This window comes from Caloenas nicobarica, chromosome 5, assembly GCF_036013445.1.
Source record: "Caloenas nicobarica isolate bCalNic1 chromosome 5, bCalNic1.hap1, whole genome shotgun sequence".
Taxonomy (NCBI): Eukaryota; Metazoa; Chordata; class Aves; order Columbiformes; family Columbidae; genus Caloenas; species Caloenas nicobarica.
Window position 1 is genome coordinate 25100658 of NC_088249.1, and position 20441 is coordinate 25121098.

Genomic DNA, 20441 nt, shown 5'->3' on the forward strand with positions numbered 1-20441 from the left:
GGATTTTTGCATTTTAGGAAAAAAAATTGCTTATTTTAGGTAGAAGAATTACAGGCTGTTCAGCTGACCTATAAAAATACTGTAGTAAAGAAAACATCTCACTAGGGCATCTCCCATCAATTTATGAGATGACAGCCAAACCACAGCAGATCCCGATTCACAGGTCCCTGGTGGAGCTTCTGCAAGAACTGCCAAATTACAATACCTTTAAAGACAGCAGCTCTACCTTTACATTCAGCTAGGGAGCATTCTCTTCGTGTAGGAGCTATTATAGGTGCACAGTATCTTAGCAAAACTCTGCATTCTTAATAATCCCAATTTTGAAGAAACTAACAAAAATTCAAAACATCTACGTATTCGACTCATTTAAAGAGCTTGATACACCAAACAAATTTTGGAGGAAAAAGTGACTGGGGAAAGCAGGAAAAGAACACAGCAAGTGTAATTAAATGATATCAAGTAGTACATTTATTTCAGATAGTAAGTCAGCTTCTGACAGTGAGATGTATTAGAATATAGTCTCTGAAGGTAAAGGATGGAAGGACGGCCTGTTGCTCAAGAGACCGAATGTCTGTACAGTGCTTGGCACAATGAGGTCCTAGCCCTTCACTGGGGCTCCTAAGTGCTCCAGCAATAGATGCGTTAGGCTTGAGGAGAATGGACTGCATAAACAGTTTGGAAATGGCGTTCCACGACATGGGCTAAATGACACCTAAGCAGCAGACTTAACCTTTTAAGCTCTGCAAGAGAGAAGCTTGGTCCAGTAGGTCTTCTCCAACTCCAGTTTTATGATTCATTCTCCATCTACCTACCCGCTCTGTGCACAGTTAAAGCAATGTCCACTCATCCTGCTGCAACATGGTGAGCCTCTAGGAGGGATGATCGATCCCACTTCAGTCACCACATATAAGAGGGCGGAAAAAAGAGCAGCTGGTCTCACCCTCCTCTACTCCAATAATAGACTCAGTGTCTGGCAGGTGCAGAGACTCGACACCAAGGCTGGGCTGAGAGTTCATGGAGATGAGATTCTTACTATGCACTGTAGATTCTTCCAGCAAACTGCTGCCCATCAGTGACTCTGTTGTGAAAAAAAAAACAAACAGTAAACCAAAATTCTCATGATGTAATGACACTACAACATACCACACAATCCATGCCCGCCTCCAAGTCACACAGACTTCTCCCTAGACACCTACTTTATCTTTTCCTATTCTTTGGGCATCCAACGCTCCAATGGATGGTAACTCCTGTATTTATTGTTTTGAGCCTCAGTATGGCAGGATCTCCTGCGGGCTTGGCTTTCTCTTTAAATAGTTCACATTGCAATTAAAAAAACCAGGCTTCTTACAACAAGAATACATAACGAAGGGCACAAATTCCATGTGAAAAAAAATACCAGATTCATGTTAATTTTGAAAACAATGAACCTATCTGCCCCTTGACCACAATACAGAAACACACCTTTGTCTTCTATCCTAGAAAAGGGCGGGGTGAGCAATCCATCCACATCTCCAAGAGGGATAGTCTTTTATTCCTTACTGGCTTGTGGTCTCATATTTTGAGGACAAACATCTTCCATTTCTCTTTGACCATCCACTAATTCTTCCCTGTACGTCTTCCCCACAGAGCGTGCCCTCCCTTCCTTACCTGGCTGTTCCTGCTCTCTGCTGCCATCTGTTCCAATTCGGGAGTGGTGTTTCCTCATATGCACATTTCTGCTACCACTCTGGGAGAAGGTCTTCCCACAAATTTGGCACTGATGGGGCTTCACTCCTTGGAGTAGAAGGGGGAAAAAATGTCCCAACAATTACCAAATTGGGAATAAAGATCTCATCAACCAAGAAGCCAATAATACTGTTGCAGTTGACACCACTGGTGCTAATTATCAGTGAATAAAAACAAAGGAGAAATACTCCTGTTTCCTGGAGCGCAATAAGCTTCCAGAACAGAAGAGTTTTAGATATCAGTATTGCCAGTTGTTGGAAATCTCAAGTCTGGAGAGCAATATAAAGTCTTCAAGTCTGATTTATAAGAGGGAACAAGTTATTTGGAATCTCTTACTCCGTGACATGGAAATATTTGATGTCCCATACCCAGAATAAAATGACCAAAAGCAAGGAAGCAGAGGCAAGGAAGCCATCTCCTGCCATCAAACAACAAATTGCAGCACCTGGTTTACATTACTGAGCAGAGACTGGATGATGACTTGTCACTGTGAAAGCATTTCCATTTTACAGAGCAGTCTACCATTTTCTCTATACAAGTATGATGTCCATACGTGTGAGCTCAACAGCATGGAAGCCAAGATGACAGGAAAGAAAAAGCATGAAGAACTCGGGTAATCCCAAACATTACTACCCCAATAAAATCTCTCCTTCCCCAAACAAGGCACATTCATTATGTGCTGATGATATTTAAGACAGATCAATCAAAATAGAAGGCAGAAGCTTTGAAACACTTGTGAAATAAATGTCCATCTAATGCTTTGTCCAACTACAAGTATGTAGTATTAAAAAAATAAAGGAAAACCCTACCTAGGGCAGAAACCCACTCATGAGAGACTTCAGATTTGAATGGCTTTGATTAATATATAGAGGTGCTAGGTTCTCTCTTTTAAGTAAGAAAATGGCAGCTATGAAAGAGATATCCAACTTTATGACATTTTAGAAATAATTTTAAAACAAATTTTAAGAATGTAATTTGAATCTAGAAACTTAAAATTTAGAAACAGTAACAACAGAAAAAAAAAATTAATGGCCAGAGGCACCACAAAGGAAGTTGTGAAACACTATGACCTGTAGAAACCAGGGGATTTTTCTTGAGGAAATAAAATCAAAGTCCTACAATACAGATCTTTTCTCAGATAGGCCACAGAATGTCAGGTGAAGACTCTTACCTGAGTGGACAACCAAATGTTTCCGAAGGCTGGAGTATTCAGCAAAGGAGCGACCACATCCCTGTGCCTCACACAGAAAAGGTTTTTCCCCTACAAGGGAAAAGTAAGTTCTTAGATTTTGGGATCACAACTTGATCTGATTGTCCAAGTCCCTCTGAAGATCTCTACTGCATTCTCCCTTTTGGCCTTAGGTGCAACAAGTTCAACAGAAATTACACATATGCTTCCTAAGGCTTTTAAAGCATTCTCTTCATTAGCTTTTAAGTGGAAACACTGATGTTCTGAAATATTCTTAGATCATCATTCACTGAAAGCGAACCAAGGGTACAGTGTTTCTAAATTGATCTTCCAAATATATAAATACCAAAAGAGTAATATAAAAGTGCCTGGACTATGATATATCTTCTATATACAGTTCTTAACAACCAGCTTTCTGCTTCACAGACTCCCAGGATTCTGTTCCCTTTCTGCCTCTCAGTGCCAAAAATTCCATTAACTGTATTTCCCTTCATATCAGATTCTATACTTTATTTCAGATCAGGCTGAACTTGGCAAAATCCCATAAGAGATGTGTCAGTCATTTATATTTATCTGTGGAGGAACAGGAATTCAAGGCACAATTTGTTCTCATAGGCTGAAATTTGTTATTTTTATATCTCTCCACAGCTATTTTTGTATTTGTCTAACTGATGAAAAATTGGGAGGTGACCACACTAATGCAATGCAACATAATTAACTGTTTTAAACACCCTCTTAATAAAGCCTTAAAAAACCTAGAGATAACTTTTGCCTGCAACATCCCACTCAATATGCTATCTTTAACACTATGATTTCAGGTCTTTAGCTAGACCACTGTATCAGAGTAACAGCAAGTCCATAGGAGATTAAGCAAGCTATTTTAACTCATTTATTGTCTAACATATACATAGTTCTTTCAGAGTAAACTTGTTTTTAAAGTTGTTTCTACTGTGATTTTGCCTTTAGAAGTCCTCTCCCCACAGTTCATTTCTCAGCTTCCTATCTGCTATAGCATTCAACAGATCTGAGCAAAAAGGATCAATACAGCATGTTCTGATTAGTGTTACAATGCTGAGATATGTGGCAGATTCTCAAACACTGGTTGTACCTCCTGCCTTGTTATAAATATTTAAAACTTGGAAGAAAAACTACCATTGACAAAAATAACAGCACACAGTTCCATCTCTAAGAAACCCTACATCTATTTACGCCTGCAGTTTTACAACACCTTTGGTCTGATAAAATTCTTAACTGAACATCATCAACTTGCAGTTAGGAAAGTTATTATTTACTCCTCCAGAAGCTACTACTTTGTTGGTTGCAGAACACTCACTCTATCATGGAGGATTGTGCATGTGTCAGTTGGGCCTTTTAACATTCTCTGTGCCTTGGCTGGGAGCTTTAAGTGCAAAAGACAACTGAAAAACCATGGCTGCTGTTACTACACGTTCAAAGTTTTATTATTGGTATACATAATTTTTAACTACATCCCAACATCTGCCCCCCAAGCCATGTGTTCTAGCTAGACTGCAAATTCTTTAAAATAGCAGCCTTTTTCCATGCATATCTACAAAGCACATACCATACGGTAGCACCTAAGTAAAGCAGAAGGCATAAACAGCTGCTGGCAGCCCACATAATCTGTGATTTCATTTTACTAGAGAGGCCTTGTGCTCTCGCAGTTGTCAAGGTTATTTTGAAACGTTAGCTAACTGTCATGCAATCCTACCGCCCTAGGCCATCAGTGAATCTCTAACAATATTCTGAGAGGCTTGAAGCGGCCCATTTGTCTAAGTGGTGTGATAATCCTGAGACTTAAAAAAACCAACCAAACCACCAGAATATTCACTATGAACTTTGCTAACTATTAAACTGCTGATGATTTCAGCAGTAACTTGTGTGCCTCCCTCAAACAACTTTCTAGGATAAAACCACCTAAAGCACTTTCTGCAGTTTTCAAGACTTTGGCTGGTACACCAACTTCTAAAAATATTGAAAGGCAGGATCAGATTCTCCAGAGGAGACAGCATAAACAAACCATGTATAAAATACAGCACTATGAAATAAAGGTTCTTGGTTTATTTAATATAAAATATAATTTAATATAAAAAGCTGAGCATGAGTACACAGGCTCCAGCATATGGTACCATCCCGAATTAGCATTAGCACAAACAGAGCAGTTTGCATGCCAAAATGCTGTCTTCAATTATCGCCTTTTCCTACTAGACTTTGCTGCTATATTTTTGCTACTCATTCTGCTGTATTTCTCACTTCCCTACATTTCCCAAATGTAGTCATTCTACAAGCAGCACAGGTAATGTAACCTAATCAGATTCAGCCAGATGTCAGTACAGCTGCAACTGTGTCCACCAGGACTCCGCACTGGATAAGCTATTGTGCCTTTCAGGAATTTAAAATAGTTTCTTCATAAAAAACAATTTCAGGAGTCATGTTCACCAACTGTTCCCCTGGGAAAAGTCTAGTTTCTTCCCAAAACAACACACACCACTCCCTCCATCAAACCACTGGAGGGGGGAAGAGAATCTTCAGAGCATGAGTACAGCATCAACATATAGTATTTAAAGGGGAAAACCTGTGTGAAATTTTATAGGATAGTAAAGGGGGTAAGTAGTTGATTAATTTGACCCATAGTTCAATGTGAATTGATAGAAAAGGGACATTAATGGAGGGCAGAGATAAACAACATAATATTCTGAAAAGTTTGAGGATGGAGGAGGAAGTGGTTTATTCCTCAGTAAAGACCCCACCTCTGCAGACCACAAATAGGTGAGGTCTAAAACACACCAGTGTGAATTCGTAGGTGGTTCTTCAGATTTCCAGCTGTTGTGAACTGTTTCCCACAGCCCAGCTCCGTGCACACAAAGGGTTTTTCACCATTGTGAGTTCTCATGTGCACCTTCAGCCTCTGTAAGACGTAGAAACTTTTTCCACAGCCTTCTGCTGGGCAGGTGAAGGAGCGGTCGTTCCTGGAAAGCAACAAAATAGCTGTTTCATTACCAGCCACTGCAATGTGTTTTTCGTGAACACTCAGCTTCTTTTTTTGATTAAATAAAAAGCAGAAACATTTAAATCAAAATGAATTATATCAGAAAACACAGAGACTCAAGCAAAGTGAGTGACCTAAGTCCTAAGGAACTAGAGTCTGGGTGGTCCCACTGGAAGTATTTGTTCAGGTAGTATCTTTTCATCATACTGCCTTGACTATTCCCTACCCAGAATGATTTAGTAAATTGGTGCAACAAATTATATAGGAGCATTGTGGAATTTCAGTCGCTGGAGGATCAAAAATGACTGTATGTGTTCATATAATATATGCAACTACTGCTGGCCCTGTCTCAGGGAAAGATGATGGCCTCATGTCTATTGGAGTCCTTCTCAGTTTTTAAGCTTCTCTTCTACAGTTTACCTTAGAGAGTGCCAATTTCTTATCTAAAAAAGATTAGGGTGATTTGCTAGATCAAGCAAGTTTGTTCAAGGATACATAAAAATATGATAGCAACCTACAAGTTCTAATGTTCACTATACCACAGAAGTATGCTCTTTATCAAGCACCTGTTAAAATACAAATACTCAAAACTGAATACTAACAAGGACCTCCAAAAATCAGCTAAATTTAGTCATTGTGTTTCAATATAAATGACCCAAAGCTAGTAATGGGCCTAGTATTTCCAAGAGTAATACCACATTTTCACAGCCTGTCAATGTAAAAAAATAATGCTATCCCAAAAACAGAGCACAGTTTTTCAAAGTCATGACAAAATACAGATTTATTCCACTCACCGGTGTGTTTTCAGATGATACTTGAAGTGAGCTGGCCACACGAATGTCCGATCACAGCCCTCAACTGTGCACTTCAGCTTCCTTTCCATGCGAGATAAATGAGGAATGGGGCTGGAGTCTTTCGGCTGCCCATCTCCTGAGCAAAGATGAACATTTTCACCTGGAAGAAAAAGCCCAGCAAAATCTAAAACACATACAGATCACTACAATGTGTCAAATTTAATAGATAAAACCAGCATCATATATGATACAGGACTGTAAAGCAGGTGTGTGCCTGGTTACAAATTGTTTACCATGTCCTATGTGCTGCTGCCTAACCCATAACAGACTTGCAAACTTTACCAGGCCCATAAACTATTCCCAACAAACTACCTGTATCAGATCAGCTGCTACCAGACAAGTATCATAATGAGAAGAATAGAAAGCCAATGCATCAAAAATTATAAAAACAGTCTCTCTATCAATATCAACAAACTGATTTTAAGTATTAGCCAGGATAACTATTTTTAAAAACATCTTAGCTAAAAAAGACACAATGCATTTGTTTGCAGTTATTTATTAAAATAATTAAGTCACAAAGCGTGTGACTACATCCAATTATGTATTCTCCAGAAAGCTGCCCTGTGGAGCTAAGAAGTATGAATTACAGTATGCATAAAAATAGACACTTGAAATTGAAAATGAAAGCTGAAATAAAAGCAGCTGCAGTCAGAAAGAAGATACTCTACATGTACCAGAGAACATGAGAACTACAGTGGAACTGCTGGCTCCACTAAAGTTCATTCCCTGAGAAAAACCGAAGAGCCTGTTTATATTGCAGAAAAATTACATGACTGTCCTGTGTAATTCTGTCACTGATGATATGAAGACATGTCAGAATAGATTAAAAGCAAGAGAAAGTGAAAGAGAGAGGAAGAAACAAGCCGAAACTACAGGCCTTGTATGGAATATTCAACTTTTGAGACAGAAGCAGGGTATTTCCTACCATTATTGCTTGCTTTGGCATTCTTAGCGAGCTGTGCCCGAGTGGCGGCAATTAAACTGTCATGGGCCAACTCTTGCACTCGTAGGAACCACGGAGTACTGCTGTCTGTGCTGTCATGAGAGAGAAAGTCATTCCCAGAATCTTCTGCTTCGTCTTGAACAAACACCAAGTGCTCTGCTGGAGACCCCAACCCTAGAAATGAAAATAACTTCATGAAACAGAAGGATAATGTAACAGAGGGAAATTTCTTTTGCTTCCCAGGGTCTACTGGCATAGACGTAATAGCTGCACTGAAAAAGTTTTCACTGCATTGTGAAGCTCCTGATGATTAAATGCTCCTGAAATATCCAAAAATGCCCAGAAATATTTGTGATCTTTCCCCTTCAGAAGCAGCAGGGACAGAGCTGTACTTGTACTTCCTCCATTCTGCTGAGACACATCCAGCTGGATGACAAATAGAAGGAGAATTACCTGCTCTTGTTAGGTTGAGAAGAATAAATGAAGTGCTGTCACTGGGCTGGAGGTCTTGCAATAAACTGGAAGTCTCTGGAGTTGACAGAAGTTCAGATGGTTTTTGTACATTCTGTGCCCTTGTTTCCTCTCCATCAGGGCCCACATTTACCTGCAGACTTCTCAAGACAGCAGATGAAGAAACATCCTTGGAAGAATTAGTGTGGCTTGGAGAAGTGAGATCTCTTTCATCATCTAGTGAAGAAAGTAAAACCAGAGTAAATAAAAAGCATAAATACGCTATGACTAAAAGATACCTAAGAAGTTATTTTTCTAGAAAAAAGAAAATAGAACTTGAGAGAGATTGGAGGAGGAAGGAATTTTCTAACTAGTCAGACTTCACTGTTGAGAAATGAGAAAAGTTTCAGTCACCCTCCTGATCTTGTTCCCCCATCCCTGTAATATCTTATCAGCAAGAAGCAGTTGCCACCGTGGCACAGCGAAGACAGCTGCACAAAGGGCACACTCACAAAGATCCGCCACAGAGATTTTACCTGGCAACATGAGTCTGTTGCATTCTGAGGTCTCAGTAACAGGAAGGAGAGAAAGACAGGTGATGTCTTTTGGTTCCGATTCCACCAGCCCCTGCCCCAGTGGAATAGAAGTATTCTGAACAAACTGAACCAGCAGCTGAAAAAAGACACTGAAGATTAGGTCAAGAGCAGCACAAATTATTAAAAAAGGTATGAAAACCAGTCCATTACCCCCTAATGTCTTGTAGGAGACAGTGAATATAATCCCATGAATACACATCAAAGTAAATGGAAGCTTTTCAATTTACATTAATGGCAAAGGAGAAATTGTTTGTATTTGTCATCTCTGAAGTACCTATACAATTCTCAATTCTTTAACCTACAATAAATAGGTCTGGATCATTGTGGACTACTCTGGAGGTTACTTAGGCTACATTCCTTTTTATTTAACCTTTTACCAATATAAATTTTACCAATATATGCCATGTTTTAAGGCATACATTCCTTTTTAATTCATCTTTTACCACTTGATATTTTACTACGCTCCAACCTTCCAAGTAAATGTTTTCCATGCTCAGCCTTTGGCACAGTTTTTTTAAAAGTCATTGTTTTTAAATACTTAAAAGTCAGCCTTTTTTAAACAAAAAGCAAGCAAAATTCTAGTTGCAAAGATGTCTAGCTAATAGGTATTCAAAATAGGCAGATAATGATCAGAGGAACAAGGCTGGGATGACAAGAGGGAGAACACAGACAGCCTTATCCATCCAAGTCAGCTACTCCTAGGACCAAAGATGGACCATTATAGCCTTTGTCCTTAGTGTGAACCCCCCCACCAAGGGTATTCAACAGAAGAAAAGCTCTCCAGAATTCTATGCAAAATAAGGGGAACCATAACATAAAGAGGTATAGGACTTATATTGGGATGCATTCCCTGGGGAGGACTTTGGGACTGAAGAAGAGGTCTGGGGGATTGTACAGGTCTTATTACGCCTTGTTTAAGGGAAAGGCCAAAGGCAGGAACTGGAAAGGATCAAGGTGGATCAGGGCAGAACAAACACAGGAAAATGGAGAGGGGAGGATGAATGAAGCCCATTATATACACGCAGGAAGTTTGTCAGTTCAGTTATCTGGCACAGCCTAAACATCATTGTGCATCCTGTCTAATGATTAAACTCCATTCCTAACTATTCCCTGTGTGATCCCACTCTCTAGAGTGTGCATGTGTCATATGCCAGTGAACTCCAATCCAGACTGGTTGGCAAGCAGGAGAGGTGTGGGAACACATCCTAGAAAAACCCATCAAGGTTGTCTCTAAGCAGCAATCCTTGGAAATGGAATCAGGCACTTTGCACTGCCTGTGCTTATGTGGGTAAAGCTGCAAGCATCCTACCTGGGGCCCTCACCCACACCCTCTCCCTGGGGGCTCCATTTAAACTCAGCCTGTGCTTCCTAGGTCTCTTCCTGAGCTGTGCTGTAGGTTTACCTGTCTCAAGCCCTGTCTCCTGGATAGACCTCAGACTTTTACTGCATCAGTGTCTGCAGCCCCATCCCCTGCTTCTCCTGACTGGACTCTCTGGATGGAGCCTGGACTTGATTCCTCACTTTAGCTCGTCCAGGGCTGTGGATGGACCCTGTTTCCAGCACCCATCTCTGCGGTCATGCTCAGGTGCTGCAGGACTGTGCCCTGGCCAGGGAGGGCACTGCCTGGGCTGGGCTCACCCTTGGGTCCCAGCTCACCCTCCCTTAGGGTGAGAAAGAGTAAAAAGAGAAGGGAGTTAGGAATAACAGAGCAAGGCAACCAAAGAAAGAAGTTGGACTGAAAAATGTGAGCAGCAAGATGGTTCAAAATGACTGGATCATCTTTCATTTTCAGGCTGTTCATGACCCCTACTCCTGCCTACTCTACCACCACAAGACACTCCCCTATTTTTATACAGAAAGCCTTAGATAAAACTTTCCTCCTATTACAGGAAAGCTTTGCTTCAAACCCTCCACTTCCACACAGCAACATTAAGCCACTAGGGAAAAACAAACTGCAGCAGCCACAAACAGATGCTTGAAAGAAAAGAGATCCTTTTAGTTTTCTGTGTAAAGTGATAACAAGCTAGTACAGACAATTAAAAGGAGGCAAAAGAAGCGGAAGTAAACAAAAGGACAAGAATCATGCTCATTGTTAAAATCTGGAATAAAAAACTTTCCCATAAACCAAAAGCAAACCAATCACCAAATATATTCCTCCCAACTCTCCATCAAATAATTCAAAGAAAATACAAATTTCATGTGACAGTTGTATCTTGACAGCCAAGTACTTTCAGAAACCTTCCTTCCTGCTCAATATCATTTAATGCCTTTGTGACAGCTACAACAACTGCAATATGGGAAAACAACTAATTACAAACACTGTGTGCTGCTTTCTTAAGTTTCTTTTCATTTAGTTTTGCAGCTGAAAGCAAATAGGAAATTCTAAGGGTATCAGGTAATTGGCTATTCAGCATAAAAGACAGAGTAGGAATAGAGAGGTGATAAATTAAGAGTGCAGATACACGAAGTCTAACAAACTGCAGATAAGAGAGAGTAACAAAGACCAGAACTCCTGGGACACTGATGGATGGATCTTTACAGGAACGACTTGAATGTGACCTTGAAGAAATTCAACCAGAAACTTTCTAAGAGATAGAAACAATATGATCGTGGGTTACTGGAACACATCTCATAGCAAGAGCAAGCTTTTTATGGGATATGGGGGAAATCTGGGACTGATTAACCATTACTAAGATGTCTTAAGAGGAGACTGTAGGAATGTGAAAAACTTATGGATGTTTAAGGGGAAGAATCAAAGGCGGGGAAAGGGAGGGATCAAGGTGGATAGGAGAGGAACAGCCATGGAGAACAGGAAGGGGGTGGGGGATAATACGTGTCGACCACACATTAGCACGCTGCAGGTCAGTACGCCGTTCTGCCTCATCACTCTAGTCTATCCCATCTTCTTAAACACTATTTGCTTCTGAAGAGTTTCCAAGGACGATAATCTAGTTGACTTCAAGGTGGACTAGCCTGTGAATAGAAGGAAACCACAATCTGGGCCCCAAGGTCCTGGCCAGAGGCTTGATTAAAAAGCCCAGGGCCTGGAGATAGATACTGGAAGGACTTAAGGTTTGGCAGAGACTGGACACATCCATGACTGTGAGTATGCATGTCAGCTGAGAGGGCATGTGTGCGGTACACTTGCAAATTTCACGCCTGATTACCTGACAAATAGGAACAAAATTAGGCCATTTGTGGTCTTCCTGTTCCATGTGAATGCCATTTGTGTTTGTGGGTGCCTGTAAAGGTGCCGTCCTGCCATGTGTTAGTGTTCGCAACCGTACGTGTCTGTACTGTCTATGTGTGTGTGGGTGCATATCTGCAGTTCGGGCTCAGCCTCACTTCTGCCTGCACCTGGGAACAGGCCAGTGGTCTCCAGTCTGAAGGACCAGAAGGGGAAGAATCTCCTGGATGCTATAGTTCATCAGATCTCATAACACTTAATATCTGGCATCACAAACAGGATCCAGATGGGCTGTAAGCATTCCTGAGATGGTGACTATAAAATCCCTATGTAAGGAGGTGACTGATCCCTCTACAAATATGGCCAAAGTGCTAGAATTTGTAACCAAGCAGATAGAATATCTTGGGGCACCTGAACAGGAATAGTTAGGAAAACTGAATGTACAAATTATTAACAGAACACAAAATGAATTACAAGAGTTGTAAAGTGGCTTTACTCTACAATCAAGATATCCTGTGGAATTTCAAATAAATTTTAGTATTAATTGCAAAAGAACATCCTCAACATAAAGATTAAAACTTTATGGACCAGATGTGAGCCATACAAAGAGAATCTATAAGCCTTGGAGGGACAAAATAAGCAAAGTTCAGCTGCAGCTTGCTATGAAGAATTTTATTTTTGTCCTTGCCATACCACCTTTTAAAGTATAACCTCCTTTTACTCCTGCTGGAAGTTCACATAACTCTGAAAATCCTCTAAGTAATATAGACAACGTATGTACTAAAAATGTAAAATATTTCTTGGCTCTTGTCACTGAATAAATAACTGTCATCCCTGCTGATCAACAGGAAATGGCTGGACAGGATGATCCCTGGGTCTATCACCACAAGCCGTGCAGAATGCTTGTGTTATCGAAAAGCTTGGATAATGCCCCTGACCCGAGAGAGAAAAGAAGAAAACAACGATAAATCTGTTCAGAGAACTGGGAACCCCTCCTAGAGATCCTAAAAATAACACAAAACACCACAGAAACAAATTAAAATATGGCCATCTGGGATGCATCAGGTTGAAGTTTGTGTCCCATAATGGACCCCCTTCATCAGATGATTCAAAAGCCAAGAAGTGTCAGGCAGCTGCCTTGTTTACGGTGAGGGTGGCAGGGGGGAACAGGGGGTGTGGGGGGAAGGTTGCTCCAGTACTGGCGTTCAGATCTATCCTCCTACTGGACTGCTGGAGAGCTAGACTAGACTCTGAGAGCAGCAGGGACCATGTTTTTAATCAATACTGTTTCTGTTCTAAATTTAACCCATGAACCACTACAAAATAAAGAGGTCAAAAGAACATTTAACAGAGGGAGAGGGGTGGAGTGGAAAGGAGGGGGTGGAGCTGAAAGGTGTGGAGGGCAAGAGGCTCCTTAACTAGAAACTAGGATGCCCTCCTCCCATGCAACCTCTGGGAAATTAATTCATTCACAAGAGTCTCTCCTTGCGAGGTGCTAACGAGAAAGGAGAGGCTAAAATATCTCCCACCTCCCCCCTTTTCAATAGCTGGTTCGACTTACAGACCAGAGCTGTGGTTCACTTGATTGTGCCAGAGCTAGCCTCGACAGCAGAAAGCACCCGGCAGTGCACCAGTGCGGTGGAGGCGGCTGGAAATATTTGCAATTGTAACAAATCACCCTGAAGGCTTAAAGCATACAAAATGCAGATCTTATCAGCTCCCTGAGGAATGCTGGCAATACAGCTTTGGGGGCAGGGAGTTCAGAAGAAAAAGCAGATCCATCTGCCCGTACAAACTGTCTCCAGGCAGCTTTTTAACTTCCTAGGAAAGGATGCACCTCTACTCAAGTATAATATTAAACATTTACTGGCACATTGGTGGCTTCTTTAGGGATAAAGCTAGTAGCAAAGAAGCTTATGCAATCCATCCATAGTGGTTTCATTAATATTATCTAGACATTACACAAATACAGTTAGCTCCTAATTAATACCTTTCTCACATGGCAGGGGATATGAAAGAACATCTGTGGCTGTAAGAATTATGGTGCCATGGCTCAGAAGAGTATATAAAATCATGATTGACTTTCAGACATACTTGAACTACTATTTGGGAAGGTGTAAAAAGGGTATGTACCAGTTTCACATCAAATGAGCAGAAAATAGTACTAACTTAACACTCAACTTTCACAATCAGAACCAGAAAGTGGGTGTGTATAGATTTGGTAATCCGCAATGCAAATTAATCCCAATTTGTAATACAAAATAGCCTTGATCAAGATTGAGAAACACTGTTTAGAAACAGCACCTATGGAAAGGATGCCCTCTGCAACCACCATAGCTTTCGTGCATCAGGCCTGTTCCTACTGGAGAAAGGCCTACTCTGTTCCGGGCTTACTGGGAAGGAGAAGTAACTCTGCTCTGGGGAAATGGGACTATCATGTAAACATGCCTAATTAACAAACATCTGACTCAAGTCGAGAAAAGACAAGGCTCACTTACAGCTCTTATGTGAGGAACGAGGGAACAAGCATTCCCACTATCCTGGTCCTTGGCTGTCTGAAATAATCTACAGGAATCCACCCACTCAAAGACTGAAGTAACAGAGTTCCCCACCTGAGAGTCCTACCCCCAAACTGAGAACTGGGAGAAAATTTGGTAGCAGTTACAAGATTCCAACCACAAGACAAGGGAAAGGAACTCCTTGCAGCCCATGCCAAGGCTACTCAGGGCTGCAATGAATTTGCAGCTACTTTACCCGAATGGTAGGATTGGAAGGACTTTGGCTGCTCTGTTAATTAACAAATACCTTACAACTTCACCTGAGCTATGCCTAATTACCAGCATATAATCCACATTCTCTTTGGAGTACCAGTTTAAGATATTTGCTGTATTGCATATGGACTGAAAAAGGATAGAAACAGAGGACTCAATAAAAACAATTCTATTTACACTTGTGAACTTCCGCAAAAGGTCCTTCATAGCAGTACTAAGTCCTCTGCTCTAGGACCTCAGCCTTCTGAGGAGGTAAACCAGAAAAGCAAAGACACAAAGTAATACAGCCCTCTGCACTTTTAAGTGGGGGAATGTACAGAGACCTGACCCGTGGCTGTCGGCCTGAGACAAAGGCAAGAAACAAGAGAGGTAATAAATTGAACACACTGATACAATTGTGTAAAGCATAACAAACTGCAGACTTGTATCTAGCAAATTGTAGGTAAGAGTAACAAAGCACAGAACTCCTCTGACGCTAACCAATGGGCTGCTGCTGAAGTGAAATCTTGAAGAGGTTCAACCAGAACTTTTGTAACTGGTAAGAAAACAAAGTTGTCTTGGGTTATCTGAATGGGTCTAACGGGAAAAACCAAACTTAACTATCTGATGTAACAGGGACTGCAGGATGTGTAAAACTTATTAGGCAATGTTTAGGGAGTGGATCAAAGGAGGAATTGAGTTAAGGAGAGAAAGAACCATGGCTAGGGGAGAGAAGAGACTCCATATGTCAGCTGGCTGTTGTTCAGTACATTGCTGTGTCTGATCACTGCAGTCCCTTCTATCCACCTACTGAACATATTCCTAAACATTCTCCCCACAAGTGAGCGCGCTGCTAGTGAACTTCTAGTCTAACGTGTGAGGAGAAGGCAACCACAGTCTAGAAAACGCCAAGATTCCAGCCAGAAACTGGCTAAAAAGCCCAGGCTTTAGACCTGGCAGAGACCAGAGACATCTGTGAATGTGAGTACACATCAGAGTGAAGGTACAGATATATTCCAGTTACAAAGTTCTGTGTTGTTCATGCTGTTTCTGTTCACTTCTTAAAGGTCCTTCAGCTACGTATGTGTTAATCTGTTTTGTGGCCAGCTGCGTGTGCACACACACATCGCTGCGATTCATGCTCAGCCATGCCACCGGCTGAACCCGGGGACGGTCCAGCAGCCTCACGCCCAGCAATCGGGATCCCCTGGGTGCTGCTGCCTACCGCTTCCACCAACTGCTTAATGGAAACATGAGTACTTTAAATGCAGAGCTGGCTGCTGCTAATAGAATTATCCAGGCTCTCCAAAACTGAGTAAAGTCAATTTGGTTTGAGGGAAAGAAGTAGTCAATACATTATTTTATTCTTGTAACAGAAAGAATATTATAATAGTGAAAAATATAACGTAACCTGAGAACAGGCAGGATTATTGGTTGACACTTGAAAGGAGGGGAAAAAGCCTGCAATATTCTTTAATTTTTTACCATTCAAATCAAAACATGGAAGCATCAGAAGGTGCCACTGAAAACACTTTGAGAATTAATACGTAAGCAGCAAACTGCGTAAACTCATTGAACAAAAGTTTTATCTGTTGCCCATAAACATTCTTGGGAACCAAACCCAGCTCATAACTGCTCACCTCAGGTTTGGATTCTAACTCATCCGATAACATTGATTCAAGTGTCTGATTCCTGCAGCTGTCCTCAGCAAGGCACAGTTTTGGGTTTTTTTTAGTTCAGAGAGAACAATACTCCGTGCTTATTCTCATATTTTCCTAAGTGTAAAACAGTGCAGTGGTCCTCAGCAAGAAGCTGTGTTGTGCAAATATTCGATTTAACCTAAAACAACAAAAAAGGAAATATAAAGAGATAGGAACCAAAACAACAAGAGCAAAGCAAAAAGAAGCTAGCAGCTGTTGCATGTAACTTGAAAAATACACTTTGAAGTACTGGGAAAACTCATTCACCCAGGTTCCTGAATTTCTGTTGTCATTGAGTCAGCAAAATAACATCCTAACACTGCAAATTTAATTTTCAAAGGCTCTATACCACATTTTATTTGCAGTAGCTCATTTTCAATGGAAAATTGAATTGTTTGTCCTGGAAACTTACAGGATCAACTGAAAATCACACAGAGTATGCAAGAGACAAGGAGGCTGAACTCCCAGCCTGCAAAACAGTGGAATTATCCAAGTTGTTGATGAAAAACAAATATACACAAACAACCTGTCACCAGGAAAGCTCTGCTTTTCCTGTCTGTTGTTATGTTTCTGATAATGAGAAATATCTTGTGGAAAACAAGTAGGTTAGAAGTTATTTCACAAATACCCATACAATGTTTGCTCTTTTGGCTACAAGAGAAAATGAGAACAAGTTTGTATTTATTTTTGCCTGCTGGGAAAGCACTCAGACACTAGCGATGGGAGAAGTGAACTACATAGTTCTTCCCCCTCCTTCCATCACAAATCCATTGAATACATTAAAAGATAATGAGAATACCGCATCAGCTAATAAGAGAACCTAAAAGCCTTCCTCTAGTACTCCTGACAGCAAGCGGTGCGGCACGGGATACTCCACACAGGAGCCTCGCCTTCTGCCGGGAAGGAACAACATAATGCACACAGGGAAGGCAGCGTAACTCAAGACCACCGCCCGCCAGCCGGGGCTCGGGAACGGTCCCGCTCACTGCCCCGCTGCCCCTTCCAGCCCGCACCCAGGCGGGCCCCGGGCGACCCAGGGGGACGCGAGCAGAGCTGCCAGGCCCGGCTGCCCACGCCTGGGCCGGGAGGGCACGGGGGCAACCCGGCGGACACGGGTCGCAGCCCTGAGGGGGCAGAGAGGGAGCCGCCGGCGCCGCGGGCAGGGGGGGCGCCCAGGGCCGCCCTTCCCCGTATCTCCCCTCCCCCCCGCGGGCAGGTGAGCCGCCCCTCCCCCACGGCGGGGGCCGGCCCGTCGCCCTAAGGGGCGGCCTCCGGCGGCGGGGAGGGCCGGGCCGCCCGCCCCCTCTCCACGGCCCGCTCGGCTCCCGTGCCCCGCAGGGGGCGGTGAGTCCTGGAAGAGCGGCCAGGCCCAGGCGCAGGCCCCCGCCTCCCCCCGCCCGCCTTACCGGCATCTCAGCCGCCCGGATGTGACGGAGCACCCAACCGGAAATGCCAAAGGCTCCGGTGGGGGGGGGGTGGGGGGGGTGTGTGTGTCCCGCTCCTCCATCTCTATGGTGAACCCTGGAAGGAGCGTCGCTTCCGCCCGTCGCCTCCAGTTCCGGCCGCCGCCGGGGCTCACGGCAGCTGCGCAGGGCTGTACGCGTGGCCCCGCCCTTACCGGCTGCCCGGCAGCGCCGCTTGCCTTGGGTGCCGCTCACCCTTCCCGCCGTGGCGCTGGCTCCTGGGGAGCCCCCGTGGGCGGAGCGCGTTTCTTGCTGTTTCCCTCAGCCCCGAAAACGCAGCAGTGACAGCTTGGTGCTCGGGTTTTTCCCCGGTTCCATCGGGATCGTTACCAGGGCCGCGGTTGCCAGAACCTGGCCCCTCTCAAAACAACCTTTTGATATGGAGAATGTTTTAGAGGTGAAGATTATTCAGGAAGCTTATTGTCAAGTTCAACATTTAACTGCTGAGCTCCTCTTTTCTTCAACGTAATGGAACAGAGAAGACATGTTATTTCAGTTTGTTACAGCACACGTGGAAACACTTTCTTCCTGCTAGGACAGTGGTTTCTGTTTTGGGTTTGCTCTACCTTGGTGGGTCTGTTCTTGCAGCTGGTGATGGAGAACTCCTGACTTCACAGCAGCTCCCAAGTGACACAGACTAAGTCACTAATTTCAGAAACATACATGTCTTAACAACATACCTAAAAAACAAGGGACTGAGTAATTTTAAAAGCTTGTACTTTGTTTTCTGCTCATTAGCTTTATCTTCATATCTGTAGGTCGGCAGGACAGAGCTCCTGAAGCAGCAGGGTGGCAGCTTCTGGTCTGAACATCAGCTGCTAAACTGGGGACCTTCAGGTCCAGTAAAGTCTAACTTGGTTGCAGATAGTCTGTAGCTCGGAGCCACGTGTGATTCCCGACTCCTGTGCCAGAAAGGCTGCTTCTGGAATGGTGTTGGTGCTGCTGAGCAATGAGAATCCTGGCGATATGGAAGTAACCCAGTGGGAGCTGTAGAGGCTGGAAAAAAACGAGTTCCCCAGGGCTCCCTGGCCATGCAGCCAGTTCTGATCCATGGTGGACTGTGCAAGAACCTGTGGTCACTTCCCAGGAAATGACTCTCGTCATCTGTCTGTGAACTGCTTTGGAATGCTTTCCTCTTTTCAGCCTCTCTAAATGTGCAGTATGGCTCCTCTGCCTTTCAGCCATTTGAAAAAATTGATTTCCAGCTTAAAGATCCACAGTTACCCCTGTCCGCTTTAAATGCTCAGCGAGTAGCTTCAGTCGTACAGCCAGCCTAGTGCTTCAGCAAACAGACTGTTGACCAGCTACCTGCTGGAGCCACTCAGTAACTCCCCAAGGTCTGCAGGCAAGTTACATGCATGTCTTTTTCCAAGGTATTATCCCATCAACTTGCAGTCACTGCATTAGTACTAACAAAAGCCTGTACTGTGCAATGAATTCTCAGTCAAGCTGAAGCACTCTTCTGATGTTCCAGGCAGGGAAAATGGTGATTCGACACCAAAAATCAGCCACCTCAGAGATCGGGTCACCTCACTGGTCATGCAGGTAGATTGAGTGGGGAACGTACAAATTCTGGCATTTATCATGTCAGACTACTTGGCCATAGTTGTAATGGCCTGAAACTTTAGACAGACTCATTTATTTGCTCAAGCCTACAGAACTGAAGGTTTTGAGTTTTTTAACACAACCCCAATAAGCTGGAGCTGAGTGAATGATTATGCAACAGTCATAGTAAAAGACCATTTTACTGTGTTTATTATCACAGGCACGATCCCAGCACACCACATTTGCTAATCCAATACAATCCAACAAGGGCAACCAGAAATGCAGAACTACTAACCTCATAAACCCATTTTTTCTTGGTGCCACTTCAGTAATCCCAGGGCACCAAATTGGAAAGCTTGATTCTGTTACATTAAGAGACTTAGTAACCTCAGAAGTCCTTTGACTCATCATCAGCCCAACAATGTAGAATTGTTGAGTAGGTATTAAAATGTGGAGACGTGTGGGCACATAAGTTCCTTTCATTTGCATCCTTCTAGGCTAGATGAGTTTGGCTGCTTCAGAGCTTGCATCTTGACTGCCTGGGGAATTCTGGTCTAATCTGATCGGGGAATCTGCAGTGGGAATAGCACAATGCTTACCTGAGTTGTTTATGCAGGTCCAAATCACTGGCGCAGGTGTGTGAAGCAGCACTGGTCCCTGGTGGGAGAATGGTCTGGCTGGGAATTTCCTATGGTCTCACTTTCTCAATAACATCTGCCCCTCTGGGATCCTTCCTGCTAATCAAGGAGAAATAGAAGACTCAGTCACATTTCCCTCATGACCAGATTCAAGAAAAGAGAAACAATACTGCTTTCTTCACCCCTGCCATGAGACACAGAAAATAGCTAGTCATGGAGCAGAGAGTAGTGTTTTAGCGTTGCCTGTTGATAAACCTGTTTATAATGGGACCCTATTCTGAATGCAAGGAGGAGCTTAGGCTTTATTTCTCTTGGCACATATTTTTTTCTTTCATGTGTACACTCAGATTCCAAAATACCGGCACCACTCAATTTTACTTCACTGAGGTTTTTA

At 42.9% G+C, this 20441-nt stretch overlaps 1 protein-coding gene across 3 annotated transcripts; it reads right to left on the reverse strand.

Annotated features, from left to right (window-relative positions):
- Nucleotides 1–472: 472 nt before the first annotated feature.
- On the reverse strand, nucleotides 473–20325 carry ZNF410 (zinc finger protein 410). Of its 3 annotated transcripts, none has more exons than XM_065635898.1 (10): nucleotides 20009–20325; nucleotides 16342–16540; nucleotides 8705–8840; nucleotides 8172–8405; nucleotides 7701–7892; nucleotides 6716–6875; nucleotides 5720–5901; nucleotides 2897–2986; nucleotides 1648–1773; nucleotides 473–1078 (listed from the first exon to the last, which is right to left on the reverse strand). In XM_065635898.1, exons 2-10 carry the CDS (start codon nucleotides 16372–16374, stop codon nucleotides 894–896), a joined length of 1338 nt encoding a protein of 445 aa, XP_065491970.1. In that variant the 5' UTR covers nucleotides 16375–16540; nucleotides 20009–20325; the 3' UTR covers nucleotides 473–893. The 3 variants fall into 3 exon arrangements, with proteins under 3 accessions (XP_065491970.1, XP_065491968.1, XP_065491969.1); XM_065635896.1 differs by lacking the exon at nucleotides 20009–20325 and adding an exon at nucleotides 17808–17853; XM_065635897.1 differs by lacking the exon at nucleotides 20009–20325 and adding an exon at nucleotides 17222–17418.
- Between the last annotated feature and the right edge of the window lie 116 nt (nucleotides 20326–20441).

Excerpts from the sequence above, each read along its gene's own strand:
- ZNF410 (XM_065635898.1), bottom strand. The coding sequence starts at position 16,374 with ATGTTATCGGATGAGTTAGAATCCAAACCTGAG. Across the intron at positions 8,841-16,341 it reads AGTTAGAATCCAAACCTGAG|CTGCTGGTTCAGTTTGTTCA; the intron begins GTGAGCAGTTAT and ends GTCTTTTTTCAG. Across the intron at positions 2,987-5,719 it reads CCACCTACGAATTCACACTG|GGGAAAAACCTTTTCTGTGT; the intron begins GTGTGTTTTAGA and ends TTTCCCTTGTAG.